Raw genomic sequence first — 24,957 nt, forward strand, 5'->3', positions numbered from 1 at the left:
TTTTTTTCACATTTTCCATGTATCTTAGCTCCTATTAGTCGCAGCGAGATGGTTTAAAGCCTAAAGCCTTCCTCGATGAATGGTCTATTCAACACAAAAATATTTTTTTAATTTGGACCAGTTGTTCCTGAGATTAGCGCGTTCAAACAAACGAACAAACAAACTCTTCAGCTTTATATATTAGTATAGATATAGATGAGAAATCATCCACCATTTAAAAGAAACATAGTACTAAAAAAACAAAACAAACTACTCTAAGCATTCCAAGCAACTTCTTTTAGGGTCATGAGGTTACTTTAAGGGTCACCGGCTCCGCAGTTCGTTAACTTAGGTCTATGGAAATAATCGGCGGAAGAGACTATGAAGTGATAAAATGGCGGCCACCGGATGCCAGTGGGGGGGCAAGCAGACCATGTCGAAGAAAAACTGGGGTCACCGCGCGTGACGAGAAAGGAGCAAGAAATGGACAACACTCGAAGAAAGACTTTTTGATATTTTTTTGTATGGAAAGTTTTGATATGACTTTATTGTGACGTGAGGTCGCACGTTGCTATGACATTTTTATAAGGCGTTGCCTTAAAATCTGCCAGTGTATGTAATTTCAGTTAAAACGAAAGTTGTTGATTTTTTTGATTATCTGTTGGGCACATTTTGAAAAATATAGTATTGTAAGTGTAGACCACTTGCATTACTTACGAGTATCACGAATAATTTTGTATATTATTTATGAAATGAATTAACCTAGGCAACGATATTTTTGTGTTCTGTACCCAAGTTTAAGACCGCCTATTACTGCAGCTTCGCTGTCTGTCTCTCCATCCGTTACCAGGCTGTTTCTCATGAAACGTAGATAGTTCAAGTTTCGCAGGTTTTGTACCCATTTCTGCTTGAAGTACCGGTCTTTTATTTTTACTCTGAATCTCTAGAATCGTCTGTGTCGCCAGTCCGACTCGCAACTGACGGTTTAAATCTAGCGAGGCTGCGAGGAACCCCAAAACTAAAATTTGTTACTAGTTAAAAATTACCTTAATCGTTACACTGTTGAATAAATCATTAGGGTATGTTAATAAGGGATTAAATTAACGTTATTTACATTAAATAGGAAACAATTTTAAGGATTGTAATTATAGCTATTAGGGCTCCAATTAAATTGAGCTATGATACAATAAAAATTCTTGTTACACAATAATTATACAATGGTAATAAATTATGCTTAATTAAAGATGTAGGTAACAAAAACTCATAGGTACGTCGAAAACAGAACCAATCTTAATTTAACACATCGCTAAAAGTATCCTGATATTTTGGTCCTATTTTTGATTCGGTTCTCGATTTGATCCTGAAATATCTCTAAGCCAGGATTGATAAGCAATCCCGAGTTATCAGCGTAAAAAGCGTTAGAACCTTAACAAATTTAAAGCGATGTTTCACCACCGGCCACATATTATGATCCCGTAAAATTACCTGAAAGATTTTTGCATAGGTACAAAAAATGTAAAAGTTTTTAATTTATCTGCCACATAGCGACTAATCAGTGATTGTGAAACAGGCGCTAAGAGTGCATATTCTCGTTCCTTGAATGTTTGAACAAACTACACACAAGGATTAAATTCCAAAGCACGAGAGTCCTTTAAAAAATTACATTGCCTCAGTTTAATTATCTGACTCTTTCCACCTAATTTACATGATTACGTTCTAGAATATCTTAATTCGCATTCAGAATATTTTCCAGAATCGTTCACCGTCTAATCCGTTACGACGTTTCAATTAAACAAGCAACATAATAGGTACATAATACAGAAACTCGTTTCAGCATAATTTCTCCCTAAGATAAACATCGAATGCATATTTATGAATCCGAAACAATCCTGTCCGCTATTATATTGAATATATTTACTTGTAATTATACTTTTAAAAAGGTTTTGTCGGATTCGTAAAGAGTTTTAATTTATTTTTATACTACGTTTTGTACGTTGTTTTGCCCGCATGTTGCTGTTATTTTGAAAAAAGTAGACGGATGTAGAAAAATTTCTTGTTTGTTTGTTTGTCGTTCCGATTGAGTTATTGTAACTCAATTTTGGGTCACTTTCCGAATCGCTAGCAGGCTGAAATTTTCAGGATAGGTTCAAATCCGATGACAATATAATTTACAACTATAAAAACGGCTGGACCGATTTGATAAATTTTGAATAGAGTGACATTTGACATTTAAATACGTGGGTTTTTAGATCTTCAAATCCATTAATTTATTTAGATTATCTATTAAGATATTAATCTTTGTTTTATTTTAATGAAAAAGTGATATTATAATTTCTTAATAGTAGTCGCTGCGTAATGATTTAATTAAATCTTTTATATTGTCACGTAATTATGTCAAAGTCAGATACCCAGCCGTCACGGCGTGGTCGTACGATGCGAATTATTAATTACGTATTCCAATTAGAATTTTAATTAATAATCAATGCTTATAATAGTGCGAACTTAGTTTTAATATCGAAGTCTGGATATGACAACAATTTCTAATTATTTATTTATTAAATGATGGGATAGAATTGAGTTTATTATTTTTTTAAGAATATTTCTTTGTTTTCGAAGAAGTTTAAAAACGTTAGTGTACGTTGCAGTTTAATATTGTATACATGTAATGCTTATTTCTTAAAGATTTTTTGGTGGTTTTGGCACTCCACCGATCATAACACTAGGCTAAATACCTACTTATATGAAAACTAGCTGAAGCGGCAAACAAATGCATTGTAGGCAATAAAAAAACTCAGAATAAAAAATAGATGTTGTCCGATTCTCATATCTACCCAAAAGCACACAAAGCATGAGAATCGGTCGAGCCGATTCGGAGGAAAACAATTTCGTAGACCATGACACGAGAATTTTATATTATACATAATATATGAAGCTGGAGGAGTTGTTTTTACCTACAAGATTATTTATAGCCAAATGAAAATAGAACTTCTTAGCGGTCGAATTCTCATACAAGAAATGGATGAGCGTGTATTATTAGTATCTTATTTATGTACGTTTTTAAAAACTGTCTTTAGAGCGGAAATGTGCATTAAGTTTGAAATGATCTTTATCCTTTGTTCTTGTTCAGAGAATACTGTTTGTTTTGTTTTTAAATTCTGTTGTATTTTAATTTTAGTTTTTGTAAAGAATAGAAGGTTGTTTAAGTTCCGTAGTTCATATGGAATAGTTTATATTTAGAGCATAGGTAGGTATAAGTCATCGATATCTTTAATAATTGACTAATTTAACAACACACGTATTAAATTCAGTCCATATTTACTATCAAACACCGAAAATGGTGGGAATTGAGTATTGAGTATTGAATCGGGAATTGAAATCAATGTTTGTTAGAAATTAATTAGTTAATACTTGTTATGTATGATAAGTTGATAACGTATCAAATTCTTCTATGTATATTATTTTGGTAATGGAAAATGGTCACACGAGTATTACATATTGCAGACATTCATTTTAATGTAAAATGCTACTGTAAAATTTTATTTTGAAAAGAGTAACTTATGGAGTTTCTTGCCGGTTCTTCTCCATAAGAATGACACTTTGGAACCGTGCAACTAGAGTCAGTAATATAACGTTTTAAAAGTGCCTGAGATACGGCCTATTTGAAATAAAAACTTTTTGATTTATTAATTTAGCTTCACTGAGAGACGTCGTTTAACCGAGTGGTAGAAGTCACCACGTCAAGTGTCGAGGGTTCGATCCCCGCGTAGGACAAACGTGTGTGTGATCCACGAATGCTCGTACTGACACTGGGTGTCTTGTGACAACTCCTTGTGGCAACAAGAAAAAATAAAATACAAAGACAGGGAGACGTTAAAAATTAAAACAATGAATAATTTGACACAAATATTTATTAACATCATAAATTACACAACATTTAGACAACCTTCAATTAAGTTTAATGACTAACAAATATGAGAATTTGTGATTCCCATTATGTAACTCAATCAATGAGTCTAAGTTACGGAATTAGTGCAAACTTCATTAAATTTACCACCTATAACAATGGACATTACCGATTATGTAAATGTATTGCACACTGTTAAGGAAAATGTAAAGAACGGGGCTTTTAGAACATTACGTAAGCTGCCTGCAGTACGGAAAACCACTGGAAATAAATTCTTAGTATAGGCTGAAACCTCAGACAGCGCGCCGACAATAGAAAATATAGAAGTAATTGACTTCTCAACTCCCGATGACTAACACGTAAATCTCTGTCTTAAATGTCTTTCTGTCCCTTTCCAGCGCCGTTGAAAGACAGAGACGGAATGAGACAATGGCGATTATGAATTGGTTGTTTTAGTTGTTGGCTATTTAAGTCTGGTATTACATGTATGCTGTAAGCGAACGGGACTTTACGTAGGTAGAAAAAAAGACTGTTCAAGTGCTATCCGGAATCATGACAGCCAGTGTCGTATAAATAGGCAAAAGCCATCCGTGTACATTTTACTGTCTTGCTAGATAACAGTCTAACAAGTAACAGTTCATGAGACAGCCTAGTGACGACGACGAATCCATTTTCGTGTTCCGTTTTTACCTTTCGGGTAAGGAATCCTAAAAGTATTGTACAAACATGATGATAAAATCATTGACTGTTGCCGAAATGCTAACTAAACAACTAATATGTACATTTAACTCGAGAAGAAAAAAAGGATATGTGGCTAAATTAATTCGATGAAATCCAAAATCACTTTCTTGATCTATTTATCACTATCGATGATATTCATAGAAGAATAATAGTCTATTAGACAATCGCAAAGGTGCGTACTAGCTACCAATAATGACATCATACCTTCGGTCAGGTTGCGGGTTGTGTAATATGAATTACAACCAAAAGCTGCACATAACAAGTTTAATATTGAAATGCATTCAGCAATTGTTCGTTTTGTCAAGGGCCCGTGGATTCAAGATTGAATTGTGTACTGTTTGGGCGAACAATCGTGGACGCTGCTTTAAAATGAATGGGCCTAGTTTAAAATGAATGGTCTCCAGAGCGAGAATTGTCGTGTCGCGCACAAATATCAATTGCATCATCTAACATGGCAAAAGTTGCGTGTACTGTGTAACAGACTTGTAAAATTTTATGGCTTGATGTTCTGTTTTACACAAAACATGGAGGTTTATTATCAAATTTTGTAGTAATCAATGGTGTTCATAATTTGCGATTCATAAGATCTCTGTCTCAAAATTTCTTTCAAAGAAGACTATCCTGATTAACTTTTGAGCTTAACGGATACTTTTGGGCATAGTCGCAATCAAATGAACTACAGGAAAAAGTAATGAGAACATTAGAAAATATTTATCACAGAGAGAGGAAGAAATTAATAGTAACGTTAGGTATATACAAACAGGCACAGCGTAATTCAGCCTTTTCACTGCTTATATGTTTAATATGTAGTTGATGTAGGCACATTTATATTCTCCGAATCTCCCAGCTTACTGGAGCGGACATAACCGCGAGATGACTCAGATTCCATATTTGTTGTTTTACTCTTATTTACATTAAGAGTAATAATGTCGAAATTAAATGTGATGTTTATATTTGTCGTGTGAATTCCGTAGGTCTTTTTGGTGTCATTAAATTAACCTAGAAGGATTAGATGATTGTAAATGTATCGGTGATATATCGGCCAGTGGTCCTGTCTGAGATTGGAATCACTCGAATTTATAGCATGTACTTTCATTTGTTTTTGGTGAATTGTCACTTCCATATGTAATAGAGGGTTTTAATCAGCAGGCCTCATTATTCTTTAAAGACAGGGGAAGTCGTAAAGTTCGTACAAATTTGAAGCGATCATTAGTAAGTACATCCGAATTTATATACAGCATAAAATTCAAAGTGAACAATGTTGTCTAAATCGAAATCACTTTGCCTATAAAGTCCGCATACTAAGTTTCTTTTATATTCTATTTTGGTCAGACTATTTCCGTCGCCATTCTACTATCATGTTACAAATATATGGCATTGTCGATTGTTACTTTTTGAATCGAAAGCTCGCCCATAAATAGACATTCAACTATTTGCGGCTGACAATCGATTATTCTGTCGATTAACGATTATGCTTCCGATTCATTCGATCAATCGAATCGGTTTATCTGTTGATATTTTAGACGATAGTTTATTTATTCAGAGCTTTGACGCAGGTATAATTACTGTCCTTCCTATGACGCACGTGACTTTATTGCGACGAAATTAGAACATTACTGAATATCAGTTTTATATCTAACCCAAATTGCTTTGACATTTAAATTGACCTGTATAACGAATGTAGCGTAGAAATCCTATAAGTTACAGTGTAAACTAAATACCGCGCAAACATGTGTTCCTACGCGATCTACTTCGGTGTAGGTATTTTTACTATCACTACGAAAACATTCACAAATACTACTGAACAAAAAAGACGGCTAAAACTAAATTAAAAAGAATCTAGCGAACATAAAACAGTCTCATAAATAAGTCTCTCATTATGCAAAACGATTGACCTTCCAAAAGTTAAGTCCAATACAAAATTTTCATTTGTAATTTCCTTTACAATAAAACTGGCTCAATTTCCCACCTTTTATTTGACTGGTCCATAGAGCTTTGTGGGTAACAAGGCTATGTGTTGTGAACGGTCTGCGGTCGCATAAAGAGCGACCTTGGATGTTAGAGCAATGAGCAAACCGCTTTATAGCTGACCTGATACCTAATGGAGGAATCGTGAATTTCGATGGAGCAATGTTTACTTTCGGCGCGGTTAAGGGCACTCTCGTAATGGACGCCGTATCGTTTTAGTATTTACCTTCTATGGTTGAATGGAAAGTATTATTTGTAGCCAGTTAAATGCTCAAAGAAAATTTGATATTACTCAAACGGTTATAAAGTCAGAAGAGTGACGATTTCATTTCGCTATTTGATGAAGATTGTGTTTTTTTTTATTCTCCCAAAACCATTGTAGAGATCCAAGCATTCTAGCACGTTAAATCCTTAGGTATACAATGACTATAATATTTCACATGATGGGTTGTAGGTACGCTTAAAAATTACGTGGAAGCAACTCGTTTTCGTGAAGTTGGTGAATTATCCGCTAGAAACTAACCACTGATCTGTTTATCAGATTAAAAGGTTATGTGAGTAAACTAGTTCGTACTGTACGTGAGTCAAATACAAATGCTGTTGCAATAAGGTTTACTACTGATATGACTACTGCATTAGATACAGATATGAACAATGATGTCATGATTGGGTAACACGAAAGACCATACAGCTTTGACTTGAAAATTTTAATATATATAACTAAAATATATTGGCAATCGTTTGGGCACAGTAGCAACCTGAATAAAGCATGTTTGGAAGCCAAAGTTCTACCATAACGTAAAATAGCGCTTAAGTACCTTTTAAAATTAGTGTTGAGAAAATTGTGTTCTTAGGAAGATTACGGGACGTAGACGACGACGCAGGCAATCCAAAGTTTACAATGACAATGACAATGACGAACATTATCAATCTACATGGGACGGTAAAGTTCACAAAAGGCTTGTATCAGAAGCCCTAGTTAATAATCCCCATGCACTTGAAGGTCCAAACTTCCTTTAAAGTCTCCAACATGATATGAGACAAACCACACAAAAGCTTTTATATGGATTCGCTTCCAAACTTTAGATGCTTTTAGTAGCACGGTCATGTACCTAATATGCTTATAGTAAATGTTCGAACAAAACAGAATCTATCTAAAAAGTAGAATCTTTAATACTTTTACTTAAAACTCATCTTGTCCCTTAAGTCCGATACAATTGAGATTAAATCGTTAGTGAATCTGATAAGGTCCTGTTTGCGGTAAAAAGATAAAGAATCATGGTTAGTAACATCTGATATGGGAATCTACCTGAACCTAGTCAGTACGCAGAAATAGACATGACTGATTGGGCCAGGGGAATCTACTAGGGATGCGATTTTGCATACCAAAGATCACGCTTGAATAGTGATGGCATTCAGACTTATCGATACAAACAACTTATGAGTACTTGAGTATTAATATTGTGTATAAAGTTATTGTTAGGAAATAAGGAAGAAAGTTACCTTTTTTTTATGAATCTGAACATAGTTAGAATTTTGCATTTTGTGTTAAAATTCGAACGAATTCATGTTTAACTATGCTACGTAGGAAGATGGACCCCGTGGTTTTTTTCTTGCATCAAATCAGTGCTTACTGCTTAGTAAATACTAGGTAAATCTCATACATATACCAATTATAAAACGTAACCAGTTTCGTATTTACCCTAATTCATTAAAATAATCTTGAAAATGTAAGAATTTAGAATTTTCATAGCATAAAAATAATATCACGACTTAGGTAACAACTTTCTAACCCAATTCACAAAGTCGACTAAATATAAACTTACTTAACGTAAGCCCATCACTATTCGTAGTGATTACGAAAGCGGCGCATCACTTATGCAAGTGCATGCGCCTCATTTGACGGTCGTTAGAGCATAGCCCACGCAGACCTGAAATATAGCCAGCCCGACGGCAAAGGCTAGAACAGGGCGATTTGATACACTTCGCAATACAGTACTGTGAAATCAAGGATAACACTCTTGAAGTATTTAATATTGTAAATCATGGTTTGGAGAAGAGTATGAAATTCGTATCTCACGTTTCCTAATATTTATCGCTATTGCTGTTTGGACCAACATCCTTCCATATATCTGTATAGACAGACTATACTGAAGATAAAATTGTTAAATTTGTTAGACTCTTAGGTTAAATGCATATTTCTAATGGAGTCAAGATATGATCATAGTACTGATCGTTAGTTCGTTCTTTGCATATACTTCTGGTATCGACAGGTCCTTTAGGAAGGCTTGCAGATGTAGATAAGAAAACAGGTCAGGATGATGATGGTGTTCCTGATAGCACAGGTACTAAACAAACAAATTTATCATCATCTGGTAACACAAACTATGAAGATTTCCATTATATAAGTATTGATACTAATCTGATAGTAGAATCAAATTATTTCAAGTCTGATTCCATTTTGTCAAATTCAAAAATCTTTTCCCTAATAATTTCGGTAACGGAATATTTACAAATCATTTGTAATATTAATGAGATCCCTCATGTTTACAACCAAAAATTTTTGCCTAATGATAATTGACGTTTAAAGATTCTTTACGCTGCGATTTGGTTACTAATGATTCCGCTTGGGAGTTTGTTTGATTACATCGTTAGGATACTGAGTATAATTAAATTGGTACTCACGATGTCGCTACAAGAATATTTCCCTCTAATTGCTTACGATTTTTTACAAATAAATTATCCGTTTTCGCATTTGTATTTTTGACAATTTGCACGAAAATATCAAGGAAGCTTGATCACACTGCGAAACAAATTATAACGCTAAAAATCAAAGGACCCTTTTGTTTCAACAAACTTTCGAAGCTTAGTCACGACCTCCCACTTCGTTTATCACTAACAAAAAATCTCTTTATGTCCCAAAGTAATTTGACCTTTATTTGAATGTGCCAAAAAACATCACGATTGTATTCCCCGCGGTTACGCAAATGTACAGAACTGAAAACAGGACCACATGACGTGACATGGAAATGCAATTTACTCATGCAATTTGATTTGAGGTTACAATATTAACATCTGACGGATTTATCGTGTTTACTGGAAAACGCGGTACAATAGGTGTTGTTCTTTCACATTTTTTATTATGATTGATATATGATTGAGTCTTTTCCAGTGCGCTACATAATACGCGGATATGCACTATATGCATTAATTGAGTGATGTAACTAATCTACATCTATGAATTTGCAATCTGATTTATTTTGCGTTTACTTTTTTTGCGCAAAATTGCGTAGAGAAAATAGCGTTGCGTGAGTTGCAAATTACGATGTGGAAAGTTTCTTGTACATTTTTAGCATCTATGGGTTCTGATTGACACCACATCCTTCCTTTATTAATAAGGCATCGGCTTCCGCCTCGCCCGAGTCCTTGGCTTCGGAAGTAAGGAGCTGTTGAAGCACCTGTTGGTCCTTTGTTCCGAGGGACCGAGGGTAGCGTCGGCGGAGACCGTTGGTGCCGGATGTTCCCACGCAAATGCATCCACGCCTAAATTCGATGGGGCATTGCAACGTGCACTTTTGTTATAATTATAAAAACAAACATGCGTAACTTTAACGACTTTATTTCTCACATTTTCTTCGAAACTATATTTTGTTATATTTTTAAATTTTCTATGAAGTCGTAAATTACAATTTAATTTTAATAGGTTAGTTCATAATCAAATCATTCATTTGTATCTATATTAAAGAATACGTGAGCGAAACATTAAACGAATCTTGAGGACACTTATTTTATGTAACTTTCTATTGTTACAATTAATCTTGTGCTGTACCATTTTTCTTCAAGTTGAATGTCGCATTGATACAATAGAAAACCGCACTAGAAACGTTTGCAAAGTTTTTGTTGTCTTCTCCGGCTGTTACATTCACCTGTCTTGTCTCCATTGCATCGAGTGTGAAGGTTTGCCTCGCTACTTGTCCTTGTCTACATTATAGCAATTATATTACGAAGAAAGAGACGAGAATTCTTTAGCGCGTGTCAGCAGAAGCATGTGGCACGCGCCGCGCCATTCGGTTTCCGAACGCAAACCGGTGTGGACGTCGTGCCGTTCTCGATATTTCAATAATCGCGCTACGATCGTGTTTTGACAACTCTTAAAATTTGGAACTTCTAACACTTAGGAGTAGTGGTTGGATTTATTGTATCTGTTTTGTTATCGAGCGTGTTGTCAATTTATGGACTGAGTTTAAGTGAATAAAAAAAAAGTTTATGAACTTTCTTGAAAAACTTGTGAATGAATTTATTAGACTGCGACAGTGTTGACGTTTTCGTGGATAAGTATCGGCGAAGACGTCTAACCTACATCCAGGGTGACGAAGACGCGCTCGAAGTGAAAGTTAAACCTACTGTTTTCGTGCATGACTGGTGTGCGGACTAAAGCTATTTAGGAGACAACTTCTTTGAGCAGAAGATCGTTTGAGTTTTCTTTTATAGCTCAAGGAATAATTGAAAAACTTCCGGGTGCTTATGGGAAAGATCGCAGCTGGGTGACCCGAAAACTGTAATAAAAATAAACGTTTTACTGGAAGATTTATATCGTCTTTGAAGTTCGATATCTTAGGATGATTAATAGTGAGTGTGTGAGGATGCATTTTGGGAAACCTGAGTAAAGAGCTGGCAGCGATTTTTTTTTCTGGCTTTATGAGGGAGAGAAGGTCGTTGCCTATATCTGGCGAAGTGGCGCTGAAGAGTGATAAGGATGGAACTGGGAAGTTGGTGGTGAACTCTGTTCTGTGTGGTGTGGTGGATGAACTGTCAAACGCGAGGACTGGGAGACGGGGCTCGTGGGTGCGTCACGCCGTCATGGGGGTCCTGCGGTGGAAGGACCTGACAGGAGTCAGGACCACCACCCCTACCGAACAAAAAGAGGTGATTATTGTTCTCTTACTACAATTCTACGTTCATAATATTCAGACTTCAGTCTCCATTACGAAGCATTACGTCATTGATGATGTTATCTGTATGAATAGGCTAAACGTTAGTAAATTACAGTTGGATCATTGTGTGTACCTGTAATCAAATAATAAATTATACGATTTTGGTGGTGCGATAGCGTATATCTGTCTGTCTTTGATTTCGCTTCTACATACAGGCATGTATGCATTGGTGTCGTTAAATTCGATTGTAGTACATGCATAAATAATAATGATTCTGTGAATATGAAGTAAGTAATTGGCCTTATATTGTGTTGATTACATACTGACAGTATTTTGATTTATAGTTTCGAGTCCTACATAATAAATGTCATCGGATTGTTTTATTCGAATTGCAATACGTGATAAGTTTTGATTATCTTGTTTACAATATTTTATGTTACGAGACAGGTTTATTACAAAAAACGGTTAAAGAGCGAAACGCACTGGTGATACTAAAGGGTTCCATACAAATAAACTTAGCAAAAACCATTTTTTAGAAGAAAATGGCCCCAATCAATTTACTGACTACCAACCGTTTCTTGATTTTTGTTGTTCTAGATGCAACAGAAATTAATCATTTTTGAAATCTCTAGCTATAGGTAACGAATGAACAGGCAGACAAACAGACAGCAGCGCACTACTAATAGGGTTTCATTATTACCTTTTTGGAAAGAAATCCTGAAAACGGGTTATTATGATATCATTACTGATTTCCCCATTAATGCGATGACTAATATAATAATAATTATCTCTGTTGTATTTCCATAATGCAGTTTGTTTTCCTTCGTCTCTAAGAGTGACGTTTTTATAACGACGGTTTTAACATTGACATAAGTGAGACCGGTTTTTATGAATCATTTCTTATGTAAACAGGTGACGAATGGTGGTGAAAATAGATTCGTATCTGTGTAGGTTGTTGATATCCTTTTGTTTAATTATCGGTTTTTAGCGGATTTCGCATCATCGTGATTCACGTAATTAGCTTACTAGGATTTTTATTAAATAGTAAAGATTTTTCGGTTTGAAATTAATTTGATAATTGTTGATTAATTTATTTATGTATGTAAGAGAGGCCAACGCATTTATAACAACAAATTTATTGATAGATCCATATTTAAAATATACATATATATAAATGTTTAATCTCTTCATTTAATTGGCAACATTACAAAAAATAAGTGGTCGTCAATTTGATAGATATTGTACATTTTCGTTTTAATATGACAGCGAATACATTTTATTTTACAATAACAAAATAGGTAAATATTGCAAAACCAAAACAATGAAATACAATGAAGCGTACGTGATCGATTATTAAGATCTCATCAATTAACAACATACATTTTAATACTAATTAATTAATCTAAATACCTCTACATGTACCATAAATGTAAACATACATCACATTGATATTATAAAGGCAATGTATGTATGTTTGTATACTAAACCGATTCTAATACATTTTAGTTAGATATAAGCTGAAAAACTGTATCTGCGAGTAACGCTAGGCTGTAGTAATATTTTTCATCTAGATTTATTTAAAGTTTTTTTTACATCCCTGGGGTTAGAAACGTGGAATAATAAATTTGTACCGCAAAAAATATTTACCCGCCGTATTAAAATGCTCTAACTAGGTAAACCGCAAGCAAAACCGCGGGGTACACCTATGCCAGTATGTCTGGCTATAAGGTAAATCCGTTAATCCAATTTTATATAATAATAAAATAATGTTTCCTTCTACAGTCCATGTGTCCTTAGTGATTAATTAGCAATCACTTTAAATAGAATTAATGTTTATTGTTTTGTCACAATTCAGGCCAAACACCTTGGATTTTGATTTAAATACTAATTGTTTAGTGCTAAAAATAGTAAACGTACTGATAGTGCATTTGTTTCAGATATTTGAACTAAGAACTTGATTCTTTGAAATACCTAGGTAACGTAAAAAAAGAAAATAGTTTTTAAATTTGGAACACGAGAAAATCTGTTTTAAATATGGAATTATGGAGCTTTTTATAATTATGCATGATGGGCAATGCTAAGGTTTAATGACAAAAGTCATGAAAATTTTGAAAATTTTTAAAGGAAACATATTATTATATCTATAGGGGCCAAGCTATAGAGAAAAACCTAACTTACGTTTTTTTCATATTATCCACCACAGTTATTCAAAGGTTGAATTCCCATCTCACTTAACTAATCCCAAATGACTGTCGGAACTAACCCTCTAATAGAAGTATTTATTATTTACCCGCGTATGGTTTGTTTTACCCCACCGGCTACCACCAGGTGCCTTATTTCCTTTGACAGCGGCTCAAAAGGGGTTGCCTAATGAAAAATAACAGCCTTCCTTGAGACTTAATAAGCGAATAGGCCCGAAGATATATTGAGCGGAACAACCACTTTGGTTGGAATTTACTTGGTAATTATGTATTTGAGACCCTAACGGAAACGTGGATGCGTTTTGTGATAAATCTGTCATCTTTTAAGTCGTTTGGACTCAAGATTGGATAAAAAAATGTGACACATAATTACTTGTTTTTGCCGGGAATATTATTTAATTGAATAGTTAATGTAAACACGAGAAGGTAAGAAAATCAGCATCAAAGAAAATATGTAATTATTTGATAAGAAATCTCTACTGGAAAAGGTACACGCTATAGAAAAAGTGGCCAATTGGAACCCAATGCTAGAAAAAGACTTCCCTAAGACCCAACTTGTTTTTTTTAACTATCATTAGATTGATAAAAAAAAACCAGTTGTACATAAAAAAAATCAATCGTCTACAATAAAACACATAACGAATAAATAATACTCCGGTAAAAGGCTTCGCCTCTAATTCATTTATTCAATAAATATTCTTAATAATCTATTGAAAACTACAAACATTAAAAATACTAAACTTCAAAAGATGAAAGTGATAAAACAAAATAAACCTCGTTATCTATTCTAAGAAACGAATAACCAATCAGTATCAGTAATAGCTTTTATTTGTTAAAGTAATTAATTTATTTATTTGTCTTTATTGTTTAAAATGATACCACTCTTACCCACGGTTGCTGAAAGACGGAAAATATAGATGTTTCCTTTCAGATAAATGTTACGAAAGCACACCCTTTGAGTATAAAAAATTAAGTTACGTAGTAGCATAGTGTTGTGAAATCCATAAGTTCACTTAAAAAAAGTTTGTTATCATTTTTGTATACAATATAGCTTCTAGTTACTATTAAACTACGTAATATACATATAAATCTTTATTGAGTAGTTTAATTTTATTACTTATCAGAAAATAATTACTTTTAATTTACCTGCTATGCAAACAGAATCATTAATTAAACAGGGATGTTTACAATTGTTGACTATTTAATTAAGTGCACTGTCTATTTATAATTATTAAATAATGTATTTATTATTTGAAAATCAAATTACATTTATCATATTTTTTTCCTTAATTTTGATTTACATGTATGCAGTTAACAGTAAAATAAAGTAACTAATATTATTTTACCTTCCATTTAAGAGATTGCACGATAACCGAATAAATGACCTATTTTGATAATGACGTCATTAATATTAAACGAAGATTCTGTTTATTAGGCCCTAAGATTATGTTAACCATCCTCTTTTGATGCCTGTGCACAGATATACTTACTATGTGATACATATGTATAATTACAATTATTCCAGTCGAGGATATTACCAGGGTCTACACGTACGCCATCCAAGTAACATAAAAAAGGTTCTAATTAAAGGAGTACATTAATTCTAAGTAATTAATATATATTACCCATTCATGAGTACGTGTGGGTCGCGGCCTGGTTTAAGTAGAAAAGATTACCTATACTTTCCCTTATTTTTTCGTGTAAACATGATAATTATTAGCTAGAACTTTCTACTCACGACTTTGCTCGCGCAATCAACAATAACATCTCAAATCTAGGATTTATTTGCTCTTGAAAATCCTTTTTTCGTCTACAAAGTTTTATCGAAATAGACTAAGCTGTTTCAGAGATAACCCGATCAGACATTGATGTGTTTTCAAAGAACAATAGTTTAATAACTCGTCAGACATGTACCTAATCAAAATGTACCGATGACTGATAAGGCATCAGTAGTCATTGTATGGTCAAAATTGATAACTTTCTTGTTAGATAAAGTCTTGTTATCTAGTTAGTACAAACTCTTACGTCATGATAATACTTCATTTATGAATGAAAGCATCCGCAGTGCTAATTGTAGTGATACTCGTAGATAAATATGAGCATAAATCAAAATAATTTATGCATTGGCTGAACGCTGTTACATAATAGACGAATATCTGAACCGCCAGAAAAAATAAAAAATATAAGGAACAATTAGCGGCCATGTTGAAAAAGAACAATAAATTGAAAGTACGTTTTGAAATTTTAAACGATTTTGAAAATGGAACACGTTCTATATTGTTTGTTAGATCTTCGATTCTTTTTTTTCTGTTATATTCAGCAATTCAGCACCAAAGCTACTCAAATGCACTGCATATTAACAACTAAATCATTAATTTCATATACTATGTTTGCACGAATTTTACACTAGTTTTCCCCAGTCAACGCGTCACCCCCTTCTCATTACCATAACTGTGACGACATGACGCGTGACGTGTCGTGACATATACAAGATGAAATTGTATTAGCACAAGTTGAGATTTCCTCAAGAAAATCCTTTAGTTCTCGTCTTGCATAGAATTGCTTGCATAACAAAGTGTTGCTTTTATTAGCACGCCTGAAGTTTATCGTGTATTTATCTTAAATACCATGCCTGTACTATGAGATCTTATACTAGGACTATTATGAAGTGAAAGGGAGGGTGCTATATTCTGTAATAGTGGTATCTCGCTTCCACAACGGCAATATTCCTGCTCTGATAGGTTATTGTATTTTTTCCGTTGCTTGAGATATTTATTCTTATTCGTAGTAATTCGTTAGTTATGGAAATTGTTTGTGTGTGTTTATTGTGTATAGAAATCAATGATTATTCGTTCTTTTATTATCTTCGTACCGATTACGAGATTGGTTTACAAATGGTTGTATTTTTCGATGCCTATTTGAAACTGCGTTTATGTATTAATTCTTTTATTTAAAAAAGTCTCTTTCACGGTATTTAATCTTTGTAGATAGGTGATCTCTTCGGAGAGGTGTTATCATCCAAATTTAAACTCATAAAAAATTAAGAAGAGTAAAGGGTTTTTTGTTGCCTTTTTGCATTGCGTATGAAACTCAAAAAATGGTCCTTTTAACTTCCCCTTCTTCACATTATGTCGCCTTTATATTGATTGTAAGTAGAATACTCTTCCGTTCGCTCAGAAAATAATCTAAGTTTCGCAATCTCATGAAACATCCAAACCGACATACAAACAGCGCAAATATAAATACGAATTAATAAAGACGATTCCGGTCGCTTTACACTTTACTAAATTATAAAGGCTAGTTTTCGGTGGTAAGTTTCACGGCCTATAAAAAAACTAAATAATAGTTCAGAAACTTGTTATTACGCACACAAATACATTGTTACAAATATCTAGTATTACCTCATAATGTGTAACCGCAATTATGAAGTAAGGAACGTTTACTTCCAAGCCATTGTAATTTTATGATTTATTCTCGTATTGTAAAACGCTAGTTTTGCGACCACACCTTTGCTTGTTTAAATGTAGGATATAGAAAGATAAAGTAGCTTAGGTCATTCATTTTAGTTGAAGCTGGGAAAAGTTTTATCAAAATCGGTTGAGTAGTTTAAGCTTGAAAGAGTTTCAAACAAAGGGACTTTCACGTGAATTATAAAAGTATGCAAAACAAAGGAATAGGTGAAATATATCTTTATATTATCTGTTTAGGCCACACGGTTAGGGCAGGCTGACATTTTCACTTACCATACGTAGGCTTAATGGCCGTTTTATTATCACCCCGGCACTATTTATTATACTCGGGTCTAACCTAGACATTATTCGGGAACACTTTTGTTAAAAGCTTCATAATTAATTAAATACATCTATGTAAAGTAGAGTTACTTTTCGTACATATTATTTCATGGAGATCGTAATGTAGAGACACTTTCATGATAACTAAATAGTTTGCTATGTGTCAACAAATAAAAACTTTTTGGTATAATAAACGTTATATATAGCTTAGTTAAGCAATTTTCTGTTAGTAACATAAAATGTATTATACAATACTGAAATTCCACGCTCAAACGAGAGACGCCCGCGCAATTGCGCAATATGACCGAACCTTTACTTGGCACTGTGTCAACAATTTACTGTGTCCTGTTGTCAGCCACTCAGTTGTTTCACTCCTCATCACTACTTTATTATAAGGAAGTTACTGCATACTGCCTACCACCAACTGTCAAAGAAATATTTTCGCAGTTGTTGAAAAGAGATGTTGCTCTACGCCGTATATAGCGCTGTCACCCTTCCACAATTGCAGTAACATTAAGACGTGGTGATATCCCCTCAGAACAGTTATCTTCTTAGTGAGGTGTCTGCCACGAATAGTCGCAAGTCCCGACGCATCTGCAATTATAAATATGCTGATATAAGATTTATTTCCTCAATAAATTCCCCGGATATTTCAATAGAATTACGAGCAGAGAAATTATGGAACAGTTTCATAAATAAATGACTTTCGTCATACATGTTTTCACGCCGAATTTGTAGTAGTACTGAATTTCTTTTAAATTCGTCACGGTTAAACATTTGGCATGCAGTGTAATGAGGTCACTGAAGTACTTATTGCTTAACTTTTGAAGTGTCTCACGTACACTGTCGTGACTTAGTGTGGGCAGTCATCTGTATCGGAGTAAGGGAGGTTAATGTACGTTCGTAAATGGCATAAAAACTCTTAGATAGCATTGACAGTAGATGATGAATGGTCGTGAGTTGACGCAAGTTTACGATGTCGCTGCGGTCCTACGGCTATTGACGGAGTGATTGTGGGAGCGGGATAGCGCACTACACTCTGTAGAGTGACATTTCTCTTCCACAACTGCAATATTGTTACTTAAAGACGTGGTGTTAGGCCTTCAAGCGTTACGCCGTCTATGTTTATTTGTTGGCTTTGTTCTTGAGACATGTGGATGGATTTTGCTTATACATAAGGTTCATATTTGCTTGGCATTTGTATATAGGTCATCAGATGGTGCAATTGACTATACTTTTTATTCACAGAACACTATTAAATTTTCTTTTTTGTGTCATTATGCAGAGGTCGTAGCCCTTTTCAACTTTACCTCCACCCAATACTCGTAGGTCTATTATAGAAAATCAACTATTAGGTATTCAATGAATTTCAAGTCTCTGATGTTCAATTGTTTTTGAGTTGAGCTTAGGGTCTTGAGTCTGAACGGCCCAAAACAAATGGCCCACGGTCCATTCGATTTGACCCGTTCAGACGAATATTAGTATCACGAATTATAATTGCGGACAACATCACATACATTGTTCTGAACCCAAAGTAAGTTGCTAAAGCACTTGTAATTCAGATACAACGAAGGTACCACAAACACCCAGACCCGAGACAATGTAGAAATGTGATTTTTATATTGACCCTACCGGGGATCGAACCCGAGACCTCAGAGCTAGCGACACCTTGAAACCGGTGCGTACACCACTCGACCACGGAGGTCGTCAAATAACTAATTAAATCGGTACCCGTCTTTAACGAATCAATACGTAGCTGCTCACAATCAAAACCCGTTACATATGAAAATGTATTTATGTAAGTACGTTCATTATCAAGTAAATGGACCATGACTAAGAACGGTGTGTTCTGATTCTGATAGTCTGAAAGCATATTGGCCGTCACGACTTGCGTGTAATAGTGTCGGATGCTGAATTATTGAATACCTTTGTACACCCGACCGCGCAGCTTTAACGATCCTGACGCTTCTATTTGAGAAGCCATAAGGTTGATTTTTGATATAATTATTTGACTTATGGAGGGTTCTCTGTACATGTCGTGTTGGCTTAACTGTATAGCCCCACGTGTATCCTGCTCTTTATAAAGTCTTTATTTCGTTTTTGTTTTGATTGTGTTTTGTCTTTTTTTGTCAATTCAATTATCTGTCTATGAATAAGATGTGCTCCTTTCGTAACCTATGTATGGTAATTTGTTGAATGGGTTTAAGTTTTTGAGATGTCTAGCAATTCTTTTAGATTGTTTAGTTTTCATTGTGCTTGTCCATTGTTTTTTGTTCGTAGGTACATCAATCATACTTTTTTGTTTATTAAACAAAAGACGAGAGCTTTTTCGAAAGGTTTTGCAAATCGGAAAATAATAGAACATTATCTAATTATGTGATAATGTTTTATTAGAGTGTTATGAAAAACTTAAATCTAGAATAGATACTTATAAAGTCAAAATCAAGATTTTTTTATTAGATGCACTTCTAATACGTTACTGACTTTAACTGTCAAGTTTTTATCCCGAGGTTCTTGAAGTCTACTCTATAAGCTATATATCCCTTAACCTCCTTTAATGTCACAATGCTTTTCATTTTTCAATATAATGTGCCTATTTCATGTTATTTTGTCTTCAAAACAATTTTGCTGCTAACAATCTTCAGCTTAATTGTATGTCTTACCCTAACAGACTTTTAATTATTCTGTATTTTTCTAAGAATCAGATTCAAAGAAATGCAGCTCTGTAAACAGTTTTAATTTAATTCATATCCTTTGAAATAAAGAAAGGGAGTAAGCTCAAAGCTGAGAATTTAATAAAACGCATGGGAAACAGCAATTTTTTATCAAAATTGGGTGTGAAACTCAGTTTATAATGTTACATAAATCTCGTTAACTGTTGCGCAAGTAGCAAAAAAAATAAGGAAATTTAATGGTCTCACCAATTAAGGCTACAATACGATTTTTCCTTTAATATTTGTTGATAAGTAACGTGGAAAACAACGTGTTTTCGAGTTGTTCTTGTTGCTAACTGGTTGGGTTTCCTTGGATTTATTTTGGACAAAGTCGTTTTAAAAGGTCAGAAAGACGTTCAATAAAGTATTTTTTATGATACTTTATATTGATGTTGAGTTGTCTTAGAACAAACGTAATGGAGAAAATTACGTTTAAAATAAAGATGGCGTCTGAAAATTTATATCACTGGTGTCCATTAAGGGAAAATAAAATTATAAATATATACAGAAACTACTGCCTAATCAACCGCAGTTCATACCAATTTAATTTAAATATAATGATGAAAATTCATCCTACGTTTCATTAAATGATGGGCTTTTTTCAATTCAAAGCATTTGAGTAGGTGTATATCACTCCCAAGCAGCCATGCTTTCAATCACGTACATATATCATTAAGTACCTTTTAAACGTTTTGGTAATTTAAGCGTAGTGATAATATAAAATATTTACTATCTACTGCGTTAGAAGTTGTAAGGCTACTAGTAAATGTGTGTTTTACTCGCGTGACGCACATTCCTTCTTGCATGCATGCATGCACAATTTTTGTGACAAATTTCGTCCTAATCAGTTTTGGACGTATGACAGCGAACTAAACTTCATAAATCGGATAAAAATAGTACTTTAAGCTTCGGTGGTTAGATATTCATTCGTTGATACGACTCGCGTGTTGACAGAAATTGCGAAACCGTTCTTTGGTTTAGGAGAAGAAAGAAGATGTCTTATTCCAGCAGTGAGATCCTTCATTGACCATATTAAAAAACGTGGCGTTGGGATCCCTTTCGACGGTACTTTCCTCTCAATGAAATACAAAAGAAAAATAAGTTACACTAACTAAATACACTTTCACATAGCAACACATTTACATCGTTCGTTTCCGATATTGTGTAGGTAGTATTGAAATACTATATTAGCTTTCTCCTTTTATTTGAATAATACTCGAGGGGCGCCCCTATAAAGGGCGATGTACGATAAAAATCAACAAATAACAATACCCTATCGAACTTCAATGGAACGCTCCAGAAAACGTAACATGTAGGTCATAATGCTAAAATAAAACTTATCCAAAAATCCCACTGTTGGGCCTGTCTTCGTATGTGGCAATGGTTTGAGAAGATCACTTCAACTTCAAGACTTCAGATTCCAATAAGGATCCCGGTCTTCACAAAGTTTTCCTTCAACTTTTGTCAGTGGTATCATCTTAAATACAAAGAAAGAACATATGTACTATAGCACATCATTCTATTAAATAACTTATGATTTTTCTTTGGAATATGCTTTCGAATGTGAAACTGGTATCTAAGTCATGCAAAACTAATTAGAGAGATCGATCATTCATATGAAAAACGTCGTGGGATACAGTTTTCCAATACCTCAGTCACTTTTTCTTCGTCTTAAACAATTGACTCTGAATTCGATCGTCTTTTGTCTTTATTCTTATACACGCTTTATTTTCATGCGTTTTTGTTTTGTATCGTATTGTTATGCAGTATGGTTACGTAGTAAACATCATTATTAAAAGTGATATTGTTTGTGTGATGATCGGAGTGTCTTAATTTTCGCCTTTGTGTAAAAATAAGGATGAATAAGAATTCGTCGTCGCCTATAAACGACTTCTGGGAATACTGGAGTGATGAAATTTTTGGACCGAAGGATTTATGTTATATTTTAATTGGATGAAAGAAAAGTTGAATGTTGACATCCAAAGATGTGAGAATATTTGTTTTTTAGAATTGTACAATTCATACATGAAAATTATGTGGCAGATTCACAAATTTAGTTTAGCTCTGGGTACAAAAGACCTGTATTTTCGCAAAATATAACAAGAAAAAATTCTATATAAAACTCTGATATTCCTTTCGTTTAAAAATACAATTTCATAAATTCTACATAACATTTACATCTCTCGAACATTGTCTGCACAGTTCAATTTATTTTACCCTAAAAACTATTCTCCAGATCAATCACACAGCATTCAAATCCCTTTGCAATGTCGCTATAAATTATCTTGGATCTATTTACGTTATTACTATCTAGGGTTCAAGAGACGTTGCCCTTCAAAATCGCTAATAATATCCAAGTAATTTATCAGAACATTGAACTCGGGAATCATACTCTAAGTGGAATTTTCACAAAGCCAAACCAATATAATTTGGGGCTGTGGCTGATGTTTCTAAAAGCTTCACAACCGTCTTAACCAGACTTTAAAACTCCTTTGTCCAAATTGCACTTAAAAGTCTTGGCTGTAAATGACAGGCTATCACAAAATAAAATGTACTTTTCGAGAATGGTCTTTAAATTCATGGTCAGCATTCATACGGTTGAAGCAGCTCATTATAAGTTTGACTTCAGTTTGAACCTTTTGGAGAACGTCCAAGTCAGCACTCACAAACTGGATGAGGAGCTCAAAACCTCGTGTGTTTCGTAACAAACTTCGATTGAGTGACATCGTTGCAAATAGGAATGAATAGTTTGAAAACTTGACCTCATAAATCTTAAAACATCGTTTCAGCACCATAAACTTTAATTGATTCAAACTATTAAGTTACATCATTTTAATTGGTCAATTTGTTTAAAAAATGCTAAGACTCATCTGTATCGTCATAGTTATAAATAGAATATTGTTCAGCAATATGAACTTAGAACTTACGATAATTTTATGACTAGAATGTTTTATAGTTATAAGAAAACATTCTTATTGCTTTATTGTACATAAAATACTCTATGCTTTCGATCTTCTTAAACTCATAAACAGGGTTGTTGTAGATGCACCTGACTAACATAATCATATTAGCCTTAGGAGTACTTTCCTTTTATACTATTGACGTCATTTTCTACTATTTCTACTAGTGACGTCAGTTAAAAAAGGTCACTTGATGAAAAGCTTTTTCTCAAACTATTTTAGTTCGTTCCTTACACTTACTTGGCGTCATTTCAAAACCTGCTTAGTCAGCTAATTCTAATAAAAGTGCGCTGGGGTGTTCACTGGTGCGAGGCATACCTCCGAGGTAAGCCATACTTGGTCGGGAAAATACAAGTGGAAACGGAATTAAACGTTGCTTCTTAGTAACGGAGGCATTGTTTCAAGTGATCTACGTATAAATAAATACGTGCTTAGAATGTGTGGATATTGTGATGCTCTTTTAAGGAATTGATGATATCGAAGTAAGTTAAGGTGTAGACTTTTAGCTTACATAGCCATGATTGATACTCGTAAGTTTAGCATTTGTGATAAAAGATACGTCTTAAAGTAATTTAATTGCAGCTGAGTAAGGACAGCGCTATACACGATGTAGAGTGCCGTCTCTCTTCCGCATCTGCAATTATATATCTTTAAGAGGTAGTAATATTAGTAAAAATGTCGGCTATTTTCGCTACTGGTTCATCCGTTTAAATGTCTTGACAGTAACATTCACATTTATGTTATTAGGTAAGGAACCGTTTTCGTTCTGTGATCAAACGAAATATTTCTTTTTTATTCGTTTGTTTACAAAGGAGTTTTTAGTATCGAGTGGTCTATGAAAAGATGATTCCTTTTTTAAATGAGGCGCTTTTGTTTGCGCGGTTCCGATATTCGGTTTTTTTTTGTATCGGTATTTGAAAATAATCATCAGCCAGTGTTTGATGTTTGGAATGGGTATATTTTTTTGAAATATATTTTAGAAGAATTGCATTGCGTTTCATGTTTTCATCAATGTTAACAACATTGATCACATTCAAATACTTTTTTTTTGTTATTTGATCATGTTTTGATGGTAGTAATGTAATGTGTCTGTGATGCTACCTTTATGATGCAGTAACAAAAGAAAAAAACACGAGAACGGTGCATTAAATTTAAATTTCGAATCATTCGAACTGCTCGCAGCGGGAAAACAAAAGCATACGTTCTCGAGTAAGCACTTGAAAATTTAAAAAAATAAAAAGTGGAGAAGTACTGTCAGCAGCAAAAGGTGATGAAAAAACGCAAGCTTTAAATCTCCCTGATATGGGTTCTACTCTAGTATTGGTGTTTAGCATTAAAGTGTAAACACAAGAACATGAGCTTAAATATTTCCTAGTTTCAATTTCAAGTAAATTCATTGATCTGCTTGGTAAATCTGAAAGTGTCTAACTTTTATTGCCGATCGTACTTCAGCCTCACTCAAAACATGTGGTACAGATAGACAATACAACGTCACATGGTTTCGTCATGCTTCCCAAACAATACGTGGTACCGAAGTACTATAGTGCCATGGTACCACGGTTCCGTAGAGTCCCACTTTCGCAACCGCTTCACATTTTGTCCCATAATATTGTTATGGTAACTTTACGTTGTTTGTTTTATATTTCGAAAGTAGGACACTTCAGATGATGGCGCTGAAGTACATGAAGTACAAGTGTCATAAATGTTAGTTTTATGATGGGAAACTTAAACGTTTTATCGACTTTAATTAAATGTGCTTTTTAAT

The 24,957-nt window shown here is 34.0% G+C and overlaps 1 protein-coding gene across 6 annotated transcripts in view; it reads left to right on the forward strand.

Annotated features, from left to right (window-relative positions):
- Window positions 1–24,957, forward strand: part of LOC113492131 (rap1 GTPase-activating protein 1) — a 276,804-nt gene that overhangs the window by 181,992 nt on the left and 69,855 nt on the right. The window contains exon 1 of one of the 6 annotated variants that reach the window (XM_026869475.1): window positions 10,653–11,518. The exons of the other annotated variants lie outside the window; for them this stretch is intronic. Coding sequence (XP_026725276.1) covers window positions 11,291–11,518 — 228 coding nt within the window. The 5' untranslated portion in view covers window positions 10,653–11,290. Of the gene's footprint in view, window positions 1–10,652; window positions 11,519–24,957 lie in introns of those variants that run through there. 6 annotated transcript variants of the gene reach the window in all.

The sequence above is a fragment of the Trichoplusia ni genome, chromosome 1, assembly GCF_003590095.1.
Source record: "Trichoplusia ni isolate ovarian cell line Hi5 chromosome 1, tn1, whole genome shotgun sequence".
Taxonomy (NCBI): Eukaryota; Metazoa; Arthropoda; class Insecta; order Lepidoptera; family Noctuidae; genus Trichoplusia; species Trichoplusia ni.